At 43.4% G+C, this 13,438-nt stretch overlaps 1 protein-coding gene across 1 annotated transcript in view; it reads left to right on the plus strand.

The window, feature by feature from the left end:
- The first annotated feature begins 3,986 nt into the window (after positions 1-3,986).
- Marchf6 (membrane associated ring-CH-type finger 6) overlaps positions 3,987-13,438 on the plus strand; it is a 74,405-nt gene continuing 64,953 nt past the window's right edge. The window contains exon 1 of the mRNA XM_063257963.1: positions 3,987-4,232. Coding sequence (XP_063114033.1) covers positions 4,214-4,232 — 19 coding nt within the window. The 5' untranslated portion in view covers positions 3,987-4,213. The remainder of the gene's footprint in view (positions 4,233-13,438) is intronic.

A 13,438-nucleotide genomic window follows, 5' to 3' on the forward strand; every position in this document is an offset into this window, starting at 1 on the left:
TTACAAGAACATACTTATGGTGTCTTCTTAGAGTAACTCCAGCTGCAGTGGTTCACACATGTCCTCCAGGAGCCCCATGCCCTCCTCTGTGGGCTCTGAGAAGGTGACGGGGTACAAGGGTGCTACAGTTGGCTTGGTATGGGGGAGTCTGGGTGGGAGTCGGCTCATGGTGGGCAGGACCTGAGTGGATTTATCTCCCCTCCTGGATCCTCCTTGGTCCCTCTGCTCTGCTTCCTGGGTGCTATAAGGTGAGAACCTTTCCTCTACCCAGACCCTCCCACCATGTCTGTCTGCCTTAGAGCCAGCTGACTGTGCATTGAAATCCCTAAACCGTGAGCTAACATTAACCTCTCCAAAGTGATGGGGATTTTCTCCCAGCCATGCACAAAGTGGACCAGTACGCAGAGAAGCTGAGCTGCCAGACGGGGCAGAGAGATGCCTGCTAGATTCCCATCCTCCTAGCGATTCATTCATATTCACAATACGGTCCATCCTCCCTTTGCCTTCCTTGTGTTTCTGTCAATAGCAACCAAGGGGGTCTGACTTATAGGGCTGCGGAAAGGGCTGCGTGAAGACCACTACCCAGCACAGAGTAGGGACTAAATGGACGTTAATTACTCTTAGTGTTTCACACCTGGAGGCTAAATGAAAAGGGTCTGGGCGTCAGTGCAGATAATAGGGACCTAGAGGCTGAGCCTGCAGACACCCAAAGCAGAATAAAGCTTATGTTTCTGCCTTCATTCTTGCATCTGTCTCCCTTTACTACCTTAATTCTTCGGGTCAGATACCTCAGCTCTGTCCAGAGATGTCAGACACCTCAGAAGTGTCTGTGTAAAGACTGGTGATACACGCTCGTGGGTCCCTTCAAGACTGAGGACATCAAGAGAAGAGTAACAGAGACATTTTTCAGATTTACAGGGACATTTGATGGCCACTTTTTACACCCTATTCCAGGCTTTCTGGATGGTGTCTGGAAGTCCTGGTTATTGTCCTGAACCTGCAGTCACCTCAGATCCAGGAAAATCCAGGCCCCACCGATTACCCCTTGACGTCATGCACCCCGAATAGGAGCCACCATCTCAGGGAACTGGATTGCCCCGCAAGGACATCGTGAAGCAAGGAGAGCCAGTCCTGAGAGCCTGACCACCCACGGCTTCATCAGGATGGCTTTCCTGTTAGGCAAAAACCTAACCCTTGCCTTTGTTCTCCTGTTCCACAAAACCTGTTTCTGTCCCTCCACTGAATGGAGACCCCAACTTTTTTATCTGTCCTTCCTGATGTGGCCACACACATTAAAGCTCCTTTCCTGCTCTGCTCCTCGATTGGCATTTTGGAATAAGGTGCCCAGCTTGGTCAGTTTAGACTATGAAAGTGGAGGCTTGCACTTTAAAAACTCCAGTAGTAACATTTTAGTGCACAGAATGCAAAGCTGCTTACTGAAAGGTTTCCAGCACCACAAGGGAAGAGTTACAGCTTATACATTGTGTCAAAAGGGCTCTCTGCCTTTACTCTTCTAGCTCTATAACCATCCCTCCAGCCAAGATTCTCCACTGCCAGGAGGTTCACCTACTTGTGACAGGCAGTACTTTCAGTCCTGCCTTCAACCAGTCTTTCTCTGTCAGTATCCCCTCCCTTATGCTGTGTGTCTGACTGTCCTGAACCTGAGTCTCTGGGCCCAGCTGACTGCCACAGGCCTTTCAGTGTGAGTTCTAGGGAGGTGGATGGAAGGATGGTGACTGGGGAGAGTTGCCTTCAAAGTTAGTTTTCTGGAAGATAGAAGTGTTATTGACTTAAATCTCAAGGGCAGCCCTTGAAAGCAGTGATTTTTTTTTTTTTTTTTTTTTTTTTTTTTTTGTCTTTTTGAGACAGGGTCTCACTATGCATTTCAGGCTGGTTTTGAACTCGCTTTGTAGCCCAGGCTCATCTTGAACTCACCATGATCCTCCTGCCTCAGCCTCCCAAGTGCTGGAGGGGTTTCCATTATTATATCTAGAAGAGTTTGAATTGTCCTAAGTAACATGAGTGATATTAGTCAAACCAATAGCATTAATGAAGAGTTGCTCTGTTTGTAGGGCTCTATTTTTGTAGGACTCCATCTCATTATTTTAAGTTTTTTTTTTTTTGGTCTTTTTTCGTTTTTATCGGTACCAGGGATCGAACTCACGACTGCCTGCTTGCAAGGCAGGCGCTTATGCTGCTGAACTAAATCCCCAGCCCCTCCATCTCATTATTTTAAGCCTTACTCTTTTTTAAGTTTTCAGACAGGGTCTCTCTAGCTATGTAGTTTAGGCTGGTCTCTACTTGTAGAGATTCTCCTGCCTCAGGCTCCCCAGTGCTAGGATATGGGTGTGTATTACAATGCCTGGTTGAAACTCTGAATTTAATGTCATAGTTAAATTAAAAAGGTTTAAAAGGGGCTGGGGATTTAGCTCAGCAGCATAAGTGCCTGCTTTGCAAGCAGGTAGTCGTGAGTTCGATCCCTGGTACTGATTAAAAAAGAAAAAAAAAAGTCTTAAAAAATGTGTTTCCAAGTGTGTGTAATTCCAGCACTTGGGAGGTCAGGGCAGGAGGATCAATGTGAATTTGAGGCCAGCTTCAGCTACATAGTGAGTTCAAGGCCAGCTTGAATTACTTTTTTTTTTTTTTTTTTTTTTTTATATACTGTGGTGTTGCTCACTGGTTATGGTGTTCTCAAGTTTGAAACAGACAGGAAAGCTATTACATTTTTAGTACATTTATATAAGCACAAAAATGGGTAGAAATCTACCTCAAATCATAGCAAGAGAATCAAAGTCTCTCAAGATCCCAAATTTGAGCCATTTAAAGACACTGAACCCCTTGAATGGAGCCTCACTTTCCTTGAGGAAGGACCAAACTACATTGTCAACCTGTCTCTCACTGGTCCCCAAATAGCCCCAAGGACTTTCACTAGGGAAGCTGCTCAGTAGGGAAAGCTCTTCCCCGTTTCTCCACTCACACAAGGTGAAAAGTTAGCATTCTTGCAAGACATTACTTCTGCTGTTATCTCTTATTGGGGTTGGAAAAGACTGCTTTGCTTCTTGTCAATATATATATATATATATATATATATATATATATATATATATATAGAACCAGAAATGGAACTCAGGACCTCTCACGTGCCAGGAAGGAACCATGCCGCTGAACTATATCCCCGGCCCCTAAACGTATTTTTGTATTTTTTAATTTGTATTTTGGGTGTGTGCTGAGACAGAGTCGCACTACACAGTCCAGGCTTGCCTCCAACTGGGATTCTCTTGCTTCGCCTCCCGAGTGCTGGGACTACAGACTACAGACGTATGCAACGCGCCTGGCTTTATCTTCTAAACTATTTCTTCATTTAGAGGAAATGCCACGGACTACAGTGACTCTAGGGACCTACAGGTGCAGGCACCTTTCATCATTCTTTCATCAGCTCCGCCCAGGCCTCCGCAACCGTCGCTCCCAAACAGTGTCCCTCAGAGGCCGGTTACGCTTCAGCTTCCAGCCTCTGTGGTTTTATGAAGTGGTGTTTCCGACCAATTGCATAAGCTGCACGGGAAGCGCTATGGTGACATCTGTTTGTCTTTCCACACATTTCAATTTTTTTCCCACTTTCTCAACAGGCGCCTCAGCACGACCCCAGGATGGCAGGAACACGCTCTTCCCGGTCCTCTATGTTGCCGAGGGGCGACACAACTGGAGTTCGCCATTGTTAAGCTCTTGTCCCGCGGCAAGCAGGGCGCGCTCCGGGTTCCCCGCTCCGCGCTCGCTCATGCCCCTGGCCTCCGCTCCCGCTTTGTCTCCCCGTAAGATGCTGCCCCCAAAGCCTGCACCCTCCCACTTCACAGCTTCATCACCCCGCGCAGCCCACGGGACGCGCGCAGAGCAATCTTGTCCCGGGCGCCCCGGCGCACGCCACGACCTCCGGAAGTGACGCACGTCAGGACGTCCCGCCCCTTCCGGGCCGCGCCCCGCCCCGGCCGCGCCGCTCGGCCCCGCCCCTCCCCCTCCGCGCTCGCTCTCTGTCAGCCTCTCCCGCTCCCTTTCCCTCTCCCTCGCCCCTGCCTCCGCTCGCACCTGAGCGCCCGCACCTGCCCGGCCGGCTCCTCTCCCTCCGGCCTCCTGCCCGCCCTCCTCTGCCCGCCGGGCCGGAAGGCTCTGGCCTGGGCGCAGGAGCCTCGCGGCTGCGTCACCGCGGCCCCCAGACAAGATGGACACCGCGGAGGAAGGTGAGCGGCGGCGGCGGCGGCGGCGCCGGGCCTCGCCAACCGGCCGGGCCGCGTCGGCCTCCAGCGCCGAGGGAGCGCGCGGCGGGGCGGGGGCCGTGTGCCGCGCTGGTCGCTGGGAGAGAAGGTGACCCTCGGTGCTGCCCGCCGGCGAGGGGGCGGGGACCCGGGCCGGGCGGGGGCGGCAGGGCGGCGGGCAGCGGTGACCCGGCGCGACCTCCCCGCCGCGAGGCGCGCGACGCCCGGGCCCGGGGTCGCCGAGGCCGCAGCGCGGGCCCGGCGCCGCCTCCCCTCCCCCACCGGCGCGCCGCTCTTTTTGTCCGGCGGCCCGGGGCCCGGCCGGCCCTCGCCCGCTCGCGACCAAACTTCTTTGTGGACTTTGAAACTTGGCGGAGAAAGACCCCGCCGGGTGACAGCCGAGTGCACCGCCGTGACCCCTGCGCAAGGCCTTTTCCTCCGATCGCCTGCGCCCGAGAACTGGGCGTTAGGATGCGGGCCCTGCGGATCGCTTTTGTTCTGGGGTTAGTTAAGTGTCTTGTCGATCGCTGACGCCCGCGAGCAGGCTCTGCTGGGTGATTGTGTTTTGCGTTTGGTCATTGCCCTCTGGAAACTGAATATGCGAGAGAACGAGCACCAGCACCTTGTCAGGATGGCACTGCGTCTGCCTTCCTCCCCTCGGAAGGTGCGGGTTATTTTAAAAGCAGTTTTGTGTTTTTAGGTCGTAGGATAATTTGGCGGTTCTGTAGGATTATCGGTGCTTTGGCACTTTTTACACTTTAGGCGTTTTTTTGTAGGGCTAAAAGTCTTTTAGTCTTACGGATTGAGACTTTGACTATTTATGTGAAAATGGGTCACATAGCGCCGTCGCGTAGTCCCCTCATGAGTGATAAAATGTCTGGTGCGATCCATGTCATATCTTGGTGGAAGTTAATTTATCATTTTAAAGGTCTTTCCTCCATGCCAGTAGTTTCAGATGTAGAGAGAGGTGCTTGGTGATTTACGAAACATGCTCCCCACCTTCATGTGGGGATCCTCCCAACAGCCTCACCGAGTAGGTAGGTAGTATTTCTTCTTACAGACGTGGAAATGCAGGCTTAGTTTTTAATGGCCTGTCCAAGGTTAACACAGGCAGGAGAGACCGATCTGAACCCATGCACCGCATTCAGGTTGCAGATAGCTTCCCTTTCATTAAGCCGTCGTCCTGTTGATTAAAAGCCCCCGGCAAAGCTAATGGTCACCTGAGACTCCTGTGGAACACAGAGCCATGAAACTGCGGAAGAGGAGTCACAGTCTTTCTGACAGGGGACCCGCAGGAAAAGTTGCCGAGGCTTCAAGTTGTTTTGGATTCCAGGTTTTTGTTCTGCCCCATTGATAATTGAACTCAAGGCTTTTGTTTTTATTTTGTAACAGGGCCTCCTGGGCTGGAAATTTTGCCTCAGGCTCCCAGAGTGTGGGGTTTACAGGCGTGTGCCACCCTGCCAGGCTGGGTTCAGGTTTTACTGACTAAATTTGGTGAGACACACATGTATTTATTTGTCATTTGATGTGTACTGCCATATTATGTTAAAATCTCCATTCTTTTTTTTTTTTTTTTTTTTGTCTTTTTCATTTTTATCGGTACCGGGGATCGAACTCACGACCGCCTGCTTGCAAGGCAGGTGCTTATGCCGCTGAGCTAAACCCCCAGCCCCAAAATCTCCATTCTTTTGACCTGGGCACCTAGTACTTATATTTATGACATGCCAGTAGTCATCGGTTAATTCAGGAATTGATGTGGTTAGTAATGTCACTGAGTGGAAACTATGTGATGGGAAAATAAATGTTTCTAGTACTCAAAAGATATCTTTGCCCTTGTAAAACTCTTTTTTTTTTTTTTTTTTTTTTTTTTTTTTGTCTTTTTCCTTTTTATCGGTACCGGGGATCGAACTCACGACTGCCTGCTTGCAAGGCAGGCGCTTATGCCACTGAGCCAAATCCCCAGGCCCCCCTTGTAAAACTTTTAATTGGGTAACGTATAAATGATATCCTTACTGACTTGAATGCTGGTCCCTGTTTATAAAGTAACTACTATTTACTGAGGAGTCAATGTCTGATACGTCATTAACTGAACACTTTGTACAGCTCATTTAATTCCACAAACAGCTTTAGAAGGCAGTGTCTTCATTTTACAGGTGAGGGAACTAAAGGATTCGTATGATTCTGTAACATGCCCAGGATCACACAGGTAGTAATAGCAACGACAAGATTCCAATCTGTTTCTGTCAAATTCTTGGACTTAGATATTTAAAAGTGTATACCAACCATCTTATCAATCAATGTAAGGTAAAAAACCGTATTTTATATTTGAAGAAACTGTTATGAGATGAAAGTTAATTTTAACACTTCTCATGTCTTTTTGCAAATTGGAAGTCTTGAAATTTTCACAGTTTAAATTTAACTTCAAATAACACTGGAAGAAAAGGTATGATTAGAAAGAATTTCATGATAAAAGTTACAAAATGAAGATACCAAAAACCTATAGAAAATTTCTGTTTGGTGAGTCAAGTATTGTTGATTATTAAAACAACACAATTTGAGTTTTTATCTTATACAAAGGAAAATACTTTTTAGGATTGGAAAATACTGTGGCCAAATATAAAGAAAATTAAATTTTAAAAAATATGTTAAAACTTACTCTTGAAAAATGGATAAGATAGTTTACTTTTATGGTTTAAAAATATTTTAATATTCTAAGCAAAGAGATTGAGAATGTTACTAAAATATACACTGTGAAAATAGAGTACAATTCTTGATAAAATTAGCTTTCTTTCTATACATGGTACCATGTGTACTGTAATGCTCAAAAATGTTTTGTATTTGCAATAAGCAGTACTCAATTTTATTTTTTCTCCCTTTATAGTAAATGTTAGTTAAAAAACGGCTTTTGAGGTGTGTAACAAATTATATTTTTAAAAGATCAAGTTTATAGTCTATAATGACAATGACTCTTATGTATATGTAGTTTGTATATGTGTTATGTATATACTGCTGTTTATCATCAAATAAATTTCAGAGCTAGAGATCTTACACGTACAGCCTCCTTATTTTATGGAGTAGATATCTGATCCTATAGCACAAACAGATTTTTTACTTTAAGGAAAAACAAATTCTTAAAGACAATACTTTTTTCTCCCCTTCAATGTTGGGATTGAACTGAGAGCTTTTTTTTTTTTTTTTTAAATACATTAAACTGCATCCCCAGCTTGCCTACACCCCCTGTTTTTATTTCAGTTTGAAACAGGGTTTCAGTGGCTGAATTGCCCAGGGTGGCTTCAGTTTACACTTGCAATCCTGCCTCAGCCTCTCAGAGTGCTGGAATTATGGGCATGTGCCACCATACCTAGCTTAAGCACTGCTGTGGTAGAATATGTATTGCAAGCAAGTGTTGATATATGGGGCTATCATAAAGATATTGTTAAACAGGGGCTGGGGATTTAGCTCAGTGGCATAAGCGCCTGCCTTGTAAGCAGGCAGTCGTGAGTTCGATCCCTGGTACCGATAAAAAGGAAAAAGACAAAAAAAAAAAAAAAAAAAAAACAAGATATTGTTAAACATTTTGCTATAGTAGAATGCTTACAGTTCAGCCCAGTGTTACGTACAGCTGTTTTGCTTTTTTTACTTTTCTAAATTACTGCTTAGACTACTATAATATAGTATAATATACTAGACTATAATATAAAAATCTTACCAGTAGTTTTTTTTATTGGCTATCAAAGTAATTGTACTTTATGCATTACAGAAAATACTCATTTGAAACGTACTGCAGTTGTTCTTTATCCACTATGGCAAAAAGTTGAAGTAATTTAAGCTCAGAAAAAATCAGTTAAAAGAATGGGCAGATGTTAGATTTTGAGAGAGTTGGTTATCTTTCTAGAACCACATGGTTTTCCATCTCTGTTTCCAGACATAGTATCTGCTGTGAGAGGTCAACTTTCACAGCTCTGGTATATATTGTGGCCAAGCATACCTGAATTTATTTGGTAAGTACTTGTGTTTGGGCTAGGGAGGAAACAAAGTAGAGAAAATTCATCCATAGTGCTTATATTGTGGTTATTAGCTTGGAAGGGGAAGAAGGGAAGACAGAAAACGAACCTGATAAATTGTATAGTATAATTAGAAGATTACAAATGCTTTTGAAAACAGCAAATTAGACAGTAATAAGGAGTGGCTGCACACAAGGGCAAAGATACAGTTTTAAATTTGACCCTGAGGAGAAGGTCAGGAGGAATTACCCCTGCAGTGCTGGGGAGAGCAATCTAGCAGAGGTCTCAGGATTGGAGCATGCCTGGAGTGTTCAGTGGACTAGCAGCACAGCACTGTAGCTGCATGGTTTGGAATGAGTTGGAGGAAGGGGAGTATGATAGGTATGTCAGTGTAGAGATCATGGGGACATGGAGGAGTTGGAGGGGCTGTGAGTTTTAGGGCTTTCATTGACTTTTCTATTAGATAGAGAACTGTGGGACAGTTTTGAGCAGAGGTGAGACATCATTTATTGTGCTGCTTTGTCGCTGGCTATGAGTACACCTGTTTGCTATCATTGTTACACCCAAATTTCTGGGAGCTAGAGCGCCTCATGGGCCCATCTTGGGTGAGGTGCCTACTGTTGATCCAAGAAGATAGGTGGTAGTGGGAAAGGTAATGGAAGAATAAAAATCATGACTGTGTCCATTCTTGAGTTGAACAGACATCTCAAAAGATGCCTGCTGTGTTACTGACCTCTAGAGAACTTTTTAGGATGAAGGGCTGTGACTGCTTAATGCAGGACTACCCAGACATCCTCATCTAGATACCTAACTTCCTGTTTCTTGCAGACCAGGTTTTTTTTTCCCTTTAAAGAGGGGAAGTGCACTTGGTTTTAGTATGAAGACTGGAAAGAGTTCTTAAAAAGGGGACAGGAACTGGAAGTAAGACACCAACGGAAAACAATTCAGACCATGTTTCAGACTGCTAGTGTAGTGAGCTAAACATATATTATGGGGGTTTAAGGCGGTGGGAATGGAAAGAATGTGAAAGAAGAAATAGATCGGCGTGAGGTTAATAGAATATAGCTAGGCATAGAGGCACTTACTTGTAATCCCAGCACCCAGATGATAGCTGCAAGTTTGAGGCCAACCTGGGCTATGGAGTGAATTCAAGGCCATCCTGAACTGCATAGTAAATACTGTCTCAGAAAGGCCAAAAAAAAAAAGAAAAGGAAAGAAAGAAAAGAATATGGTAGTTGGTGAGATACTGTAGGGAAGAGGAGTTTTTAATGATTGATTTCTAGAGTAGTTTTATCAACCAGGAGTGAGAAACGTTGCTTTGAACATCGTTTAAAAGTGCTGGCATAAGCGAGTGCCATAGATTGGGTGCTTAAGCAAGAGAAGTTTATTTTCTCACAGCTCTGGAGGCCAGAAGTTTGAGATCAAGCTGTTGACTGAGTTGCTTTCTTCTGAGGCTTTTCTCTGGCTTGTGATGGTTGGCTTATATCTTCACGTGATCTTCCTTCTTGCATGTCTGTGTCCCAGTCTTCTTTTCCTATAAGAACATCAGTCAGATTAGATTAGGGTCCACACTAGCTGAAGTCACATTTTAACTGAAGTAACCTCTAAAATACTATTGCATTCTGAAAAATGGAAGTTGGGGCTCCAGCATACAAATTTGGGGGGAAGTTCAGGTGCAAGTGAGCCCCAAGTTCTTGAAAATCTTTGGGTCTAAGCCTGTGCCATATACCAAAATTAGCTTAACGGAATGTTAGACCTGCATGAAATAACTGAATTTGAGAGTTTGTTCATGTTGGGTTAGGTCAGTATTTCTTAGATCTTAGATCTGAGCTCAGAAGCATAATCCACCGAAGAAGAACTTGATAAATTGGAAGGCTTCAAATTCAAAACTTCCACTCTTTGAAGGACTTCAGGGAATGAACACAGCCGGTAAATACATGCACGTGTGCATGTAGCACATATACACGCATGCACACTTTACCACAGTGCATATTGAGTCCAAGGCCTTCTCACTGAGCTACACCTCAAGCTTATTTAATTATTATTATTATTTTTAGAATTTTGAGACAAGGTCTCACTAAGTTGCCCAAGTTGTGCTCAGTTTTGTGTGTGTGTGTCTTTTTGAAACAGGGTCTCGCTATGCAGTTTAGGCTGGGCCTGAGCTCACTTTGTAGAACTGGCTGGATTGAACTCACAGCAATCCTCTTGCCTCAGTCTCCTGAGTGCTGGGATTACAGGCTTGTGCACCAAACCCGGTTTGGACTCAGTTTTGATCTTCCTATCTCAGCCTCCCAAAGTGCTTAGATTATAAGCATACTTCACCATTCCTGGCTATACACATAAACATTTAATGAAGTATGTAGGGTGTACAGAAAGGGAAAAACCCTCTTGAAACCCAGTCAGAAAGCAACTTATTTTTAAAAATGGCTCTAAGATCTGGGAAGATATTTCACTGAAAAATGCATACATTTGACTGTTAAGCATGTGAAAAAAATACTAGCATTACTAGACATTCATTAGATAAATACAGATCTCAACAATGGGGTACCACTTTGTGCCCCCTAGGATGGATGTAATTAAAAGGGACAGGTAATAAGTGTTGAGTAACTAGACCCTTCATTCCTCACTGATGGGAATGTAAATGCTGACATTGTGTTCCTTAGAAAGTTAACAGTATAACTCAAAATCAGCTCATTTCTTAGTATATACCCAAGAGGTAAAAATGTATATTTGCACAAAAACTTACATATGAATGTTCATAGCAATATCTTTCATGGTAACCAAACAGCATAAACGATTAGTACCTACCGATTGATGGATAAACGTGGTCTACCTCTCAAATGGATGTTGTTCAGCAGTACAGAAAGACGTAGTATTTGTAGAGGCCACAACTTGGACCTCTCAGTGTTACGCTAAGTGAAAAACCAGTCACAAAACCCCCACATTTTACGTGATAAAATTTGTGTGAAAAATAAGTAAATCTGTGTAGATTATAGTACTGTATTGGTTAGCTGGGACTGGGGAAGATGGATGTAATTGCTGCTATAAGGTTTTTCTTTGGAATGATGATGTTTTAAAAGTTGATTTTTGGTGATTGGCATATATTCTATAAATATACCATGGAATTGCATGCACTGTTGGTTAACTTTATGGTACATACACAATATTTCTTTTTTCTTAACATTTTTTTATTTAAAGAAAACAAAACAAAATAAAACAGTAAAAGGGTACAAGTAATACAGAATTTCAAAAACAATAAACAGTAAGAAATCCCTAGTTAATAGATTACATATTATCATCTTAGAAATAGTTGTGACAAATTAAGCATACAAAGTGGACATTCAAACAGTGAGACTGCAAACAGTTGTGTTCAATGATCCAACAAAAAGTGATATGGTCATCTATCTTACACATCTAAACACACTTGCAGTTGTGTCCTTTAGAGCACTTTCTTTTCCTCTTTTTTACAATAACATTTATACATTTCATACACTACATTTCAATAAAGCTGTTAAATTACAGCTACAGTGAGCTACCACTGCATACCTTACAGAGTGGCCAAGTGGAGCCAGGAACACCAGCCACACCAAGTGTCAGTGAGGATGTGGAGCAACTGAAACGCCCCGGCACGGTTAGGAGTGTAAACTGGTACTCCGCTTTTTCCAGGAAGCAGAAAGCAGCCTTCAAAGCACAGACCTGTGGCTGACACACCTCTGTGTGTCTGGTGCAAGACCTGCAGTGGTTTGGGTCCTTATCAACAGGGCTGTGGGAAGGTGGTCATTAAACCTACTAACCTGTGGCCAGAGTAAATAAGCCAGCCCTTCTTCTTGGATGTCCCTGCAGCACCCTCTGTTGATAGAGCTGAAACTCAAAACAGTGCCCGAAAGTTTGGAACTGAGAGGAGCTAGGTGATCACTGGCTTTCTGTCATTGAAACTGTTGGATCTTGAAGTTGTCCACTTCATGACTTCGCTAACTGCTTCAGGAGCTAGTGCCCACAGTCAGCTGCCAGTGTGGCCTTTAGAGCCAGAAGTAGACAACGGTTTTGACTTTTCTTTCCTTTTGATCTCAGAGAAATCCTTACTGTCAGATTTAACTCCATTGAGCAGAGCCAAAAAACAGTTTTCAGGCTTTTAGGAGCAATAGTAAAGGAGAATTGTTAATTTAATAATGATAATCTGGAAGCATGAAATGTAAAATTGGGAAATATAGAGAGTTGGTAATTTTGCAAGGCCTAATTCCCAAATCCAGATTTTCTAGTAGCTACTCTTTCACGATCCAAAATTTTTAGTAAAATTTGAGCAGTTAAGATGTTTTATTCTCTTCTAATTGTAAAAGTTTCAGCAAAACACAGGCTGCTTAAGGAAAAGCAGGGAAACTACCTCGACCATATTCTCCTCTAACCAGTTATAATGGCACTCATGTTTTTAACTTTCTCTTTTAAGGCTGCTGTGTTTTTACGTTGTCAGAGATAGAATGTGTGTTCCCTTTTAATTCCTGTTTACTTAACGTGGTACATTTTTTCATACTGCTGTACAGTTATGTTTGTTGTTTTAAAGGACCTATATGTATTCCATACAGTGAATGAGTATTGCTGCTTACCTGTTTTTGGATATTTAGGTATCTACAGATATTTTTTGAATAATCTTTATCAACAATATACTTTTAATACTTTTCTGTTATCATTATCAGCATTTTGTTGGTAATCAGATAGTAAAAGTTGTTTACTTCTGGATGAAATGAGGTCAGTACTGTCTTGAGTCATTTTGATGATGTTACATGTCTGTGATATGATGTGATAAAAATGACACTTTCCTATGTGATTTTCTTTCTCAAGTCCATAGCCCCAAACTAACCATGAAATCAGACAATATATCTGAAAGTACTCTTCAGAGCAGTCAAAGTCATCAAAAGCAACATTAATACAAGAAACCACCAGAATCCAGAGAAATCCCTGGAGATAGGACAACTAAACATGTGGTCCATGGTAAAGTCTGAGGAATCCTGATTTAGCTGCTCTTTAATGATAATGTATTAATATTGGTTCATTAAATGTAACAAAAGTAACAACTCCTAATAAAAAAAATTTTTTTTTTTTGTCTTTTTCCTTTTTATTGGTACCGGGGATCGAACTCACGACTGCCTGCTTGCAAGGCAGGTGCTTATGCTGCTGAGCTAAATCCCTAGC

Source organism: Cavia porcellus, unplaced genomic scaffold, assembly GCF_034190915.1.
Source record: "Cavia porcellus strain 051 isolate PalLab524CR breed Dunkin Hartley unplaced genomic scaffold, mCavPor4.1 scaffold_11, whole genome shotgun sequence".
Lineage (NCBI taxonomy): Eukaryota > Metazoa > Chordata > Mammalia > Rodentia > Caviidae > Cavia > Cavia porcellus.